Source organism: Bremia lactucae, linkage group LG7, assembly GCF_004359215.1.
Source record: "Bremia lactucae strain SF5 linkage group LG7, whole genome shotgun sequence".
Taxonomy (NCBI): Eukaryota; Oomycota; class Peronosporomycetes; order Peronosporales; family Peronosporaceae; genus Bremia; species Bremia lactucae.
In genome coordinates, this window is record NC_090616.1 from 1,519,556 (window position 1) to 1,523,306 (window position 3,751).

General features: G+C 45.7%; 2 protein-coding genes across 2 annotated transcripts; both read left to right on the plus strand.

Moving 5' to 3' along the window:
- Window positions 1-1,273: 1,273 nt before the first annotated feature.
- CCR75_004372 (uncharacterized protein) lies at window positions 1,274-2,743 on the plus strand (the record flags this gene model as incomplete). The annotated part of the gene is made up of 3 exons (XM_067962458.1): window positions 1,274-1,582; window positions 1,615-1,661; window positions 1,714-2,743. The coding sequence occupies 3 exons, from the start codon at window positions 1,274-1,276 to the stop codon at window positions 2,741-2,743; spliced, it is 1,386 nt and encodes a 461-aa protein (XP_067817539.1).
- Window positions 2,744-3,107: 364 nt separating this feature from the next.
- On the plus strand, window positions 3,108-3,317 carry CCR75_004371 (uncharacterized protein; the record flags this gene model as incomplete). Its single annotated transcript, XM_067962457.1, has 1 exon — window positions 3,108-3,317. One exon carries the CDS (start codon window positions 3,108-3,110, stop codon window positions 3,315-3,317), a length of 210 nt encoding a protein of 69 aa, XP_067817536.1.
- Between the last annotated feature and the right edge of the window lie 434 nt (window positions 3,318-3,751).

A 3,751-nucleotide genomic window follows, 5' to 3' on the forward strand; every position in this document is an offset into this window, starting at 1 on the left:
TGACGTAAGACACCACTCGCAACTGAAGCAGTGCGAAGTGGACTTGTACTGAAGCAGTACAAGTCGTAGTGCCCCGTTACACCAATACGTTCTAACGCTTGCCAAAAAAAAATATATATAATCAGCTACGTTTCGAAAATGTCAATCTTAATATGTTAATTGAAATTTGGTAAGTAGACCCCAAATATCATTTTCTAATTATTGTATAACTTAGTCTTGTAAACTTAAATTTCTGTGTGTCGCATTCTTTTACATCCAAGATAAAAGTAACTTCCAAAAATTATTGGTTAAATTTTGAGCTCAGCAAGTTAAATGTAGCGGAGCTATCTCGCTCCTTAAGTCAGAGAAGGACTTTAAACTCAAGAGTCACTTATTCATAGAACTAAGAAATTTAATAATTCGCTAAGTCGTTCAAGCTTGTAGAGCTTTATGAATCCTAGTTCAAGGGACTTAGTGGTTCGTAAAAGCAGGTGGCAATTAATGCCTAAGAGTATATGACTTAGGAAGGCTTGGTATTGTCACATGTCACTGCACAAGCCTTTGTAAACCTGAACTATATTCAATGTTTTCAGACGGATTTATATTTGATCGCATTAAATATAAATACCTATTTTTATTATTCAAAAATGTCATTTCTGTAGATAACACCAATATGTATTGCGAACGTATCTTTCTAGATAACGGAAACCTCACCCTAATTACATTAAAAATAGTTTTCGGCCACTATCTGGTGGCAGCCCCATTATAAATGGGATTTTAATGATATTACCTGTTTTAATCAGAGGTCTGATGGTCTCGTGAACAAAGCAACATAGATCTTGGTCCAAGTAATTTTTTGGCATGCTATTCCGGATTCATATAAAGTCTTCACTCTGATAACTTACCCCCTCCGCTAACTTATTGAATTTGACGTCCACCGTGGTCGTTTATTTGTGGCTTACTTTTTTTTAATTTTAATCCGATAGCTAATAACTTTGATAACTTTTTGAAAATGGCTACATTTTAGCAGAGGGAACACTAAATTCCAACATTTGCACCCATCATGACTTCGTTAACATGTCCTCCTGCACCTGCACCAGCCCAGAACTACGTCGACAAGTCATCATCGCCACTAATTTCCTCAGGCAAAAGTCGCCAACTTGTTGAGCCAGATGCACAACAAAAAATAGACACCGTGCCTCCATTTCACGAAGAAGCATGGGCTATTTGGGGTATGGGTTGGCAAGTGAGCATTACAACATTCTGTCGAATGTCGCTGTCGACGATTTCAACAATGTTTCTTGGCCAATTGGGTCCACGCGAGCTCGCGGCCGGAGCGCTTGCCAACATATGGACAGGTGGCATCCAAGTCCTCATCTTTGGCGTTGCCGTCTCCATATGTACGCTGTGCGGTCAGGCCTATGGCGCTCAAAACTACCGCCTCGTTGGTGTATGGCTGCAGCTTGCAATCCTGTTTCTCAGTCTACTATCTGTGCCCGTCATGATCTCGTTCTTTTACGTGGACCACATTTTAAGCGTCGTTACGGAGGATCAAACCATATTGGCACTAGCCGATACTTACGCCAAGCTTTTGGCCCCTAGTGTACTACCTCAAGCAATATATTGCGCCTTAAGGCAATACCTCCAGGCCCAAGAGATCGTACAGCCCGCTACGATCATCAGTATCATTAGTGTTGCTGCCTCCTTAAGTTCGAATTATTTTTTTATTTATAGGTGCGGGTTTGGGTTTCGTGGGGCGCCGATTGCCCAATCCGTGGCTTCTCTTTTCCAACTCGTCGCTCTCGTACTTTACGCGTTTGGTTACAAAGGTTACCACAAGAAGACGTGGTACGGCTGTCATCTTTGTGAGGACTTGCGATGGGAGCGAATGCGTACTTTTGCACTCCTGTCCACCGGTATGACGCTAAACCTAGCGCTTGACGAGTGGGTGTATAATGTCATCTCGGCTCTTGCCGGAGCGCTTGGTGCTTGGAACCTCGCGGCAACTAGTATACTTTATAATTTGTGGGGGCTCATCTATAGCATTTACTGGGGCTTTGGCTTGCCCACGCAAGTTCGTGTGGCCACATTTCTTGGAGCTAATCGACCAAATGCTGCCAAACAAACTCTGTACGTGGGGTTTGTGCTTGGAGGGCTCACGGCTTTCGTATCGGCCCTTTTTGTCTACGTCTTTCGTAATCCTCTTGCGAGTCTCTTTACGCATGACCCGATGGTTACGTCTGCAATCACGAGCACGATGCCTATCTTCTGTGCTGCGGTCTTTATTTCTGGATTGCACGTTATAATGTCCGCGGTCGTCGAGGCTATGTCCCTCGCGACGACCTTGGTGATTATTACGACCATTGGGTCATGGGTCATAATGCTTCCAGCCTCGTACTTAATAGGGCTTCGATGGCATGGTGGACTCCACGGCCTTTGGTGGGGGAGTCTTGTGGGAGAGGCGGCGAAGTGTAGCTTGTTGGCACTGGCTCTGTGGCGTATTGACTGGCAACATGTGGCTCAGCGCGCGGTGTTTCAGTCGGAAGGCAACAGGCGGACTGACGCAGACTTTGAAAACGATTTGTTACTTGAGTTTGCGCTTCCTTCGACACCTATGGTGGCTGAGGCAACTCCGGTGCTTGCCATTTTATTAACGTCACGTAGCCATCAAGCTGCGGTGGATGCAGCTGCTTCTCACCACAAGATACGGCGCAGCAATTCGTATGGCTCGGTAAATGCGGATCATAGCGTTGGCCGCAGATAGGAGGAGAAGTAGAAAAATCGTGTTTTAAGGCTGGACGTCTGCCCATGACGAACTTGTGTCATATGCTACAGAGGAATCTTGAAGTCATAGAATGCATTATGATTTTTGCATAGTAAAAATTGGGGCTTAACGTCTAGTAAACGAAGATCTGCGACATTTAATGTGATGGGGCACAATGCGAAATGTGCCATTAATGTGGCACATTTCAGATGCTCCGAGAATTCAATCAACAATCGATGCAAACTAAACGTGTTCTGATTCGCCAATTTCATAAAAAGATATAATTTGCCCGACTAATTGACCCCGAAATGAGGATTTCAATTGCGGGATCGCCAGCCAATCCGTGGACAACCTTTCTGTATCAATGTCGTCACTCATTGTCGACACTATGGGTGACGTGGCCTTTGAGGTCATGGCAGCGGCATCTCTGGCAGCTGTGGCATCGCTGGCTGCTATCGGCGTCCACTGCACGAAACGCCAGAACGGTTGTGCTCATGCGATGACACCTGCATCGAAAAAGACTCGCATGAAGTCGCGCGACAAGGCCGTGGAGCACACTCATCCGGTTTTGTAGCCAATAATGTAACAATAAACATGGAACCAGTAATTCTAGCGCTCCAACGTCGTGCATCTTCCACGAGATGGTGCCACAAACTCGTCTACACCTTCTTAGACGATTTGGGTCGCGAGATGGTCAACTTGAGCTTGAAGGACGTGGATCGCGCGGCGCGTAAAGTCGCGGCAATACTTCAGCGTGACGCCCATGCAAAAAAAGGTGATCGAGTGGTGCTGTGTTTCCCGCCAGGACTGGACTTTGCTCTGGCTTTCTGGGGTTGTCTCTATGCTGGGGTCGTGGGTATCCCCGTGTACCCTCCGTACCCGGGTACGCTGTCTACGGATTTACCCAAATTCAATCGTTTGATTGAAGATTCGGGTGCAGCGATTGTGTTAACAAACACAACCTATTATCTGGCAAGTAAGATGGCTACAGTGAAAGGTTACTTTTCT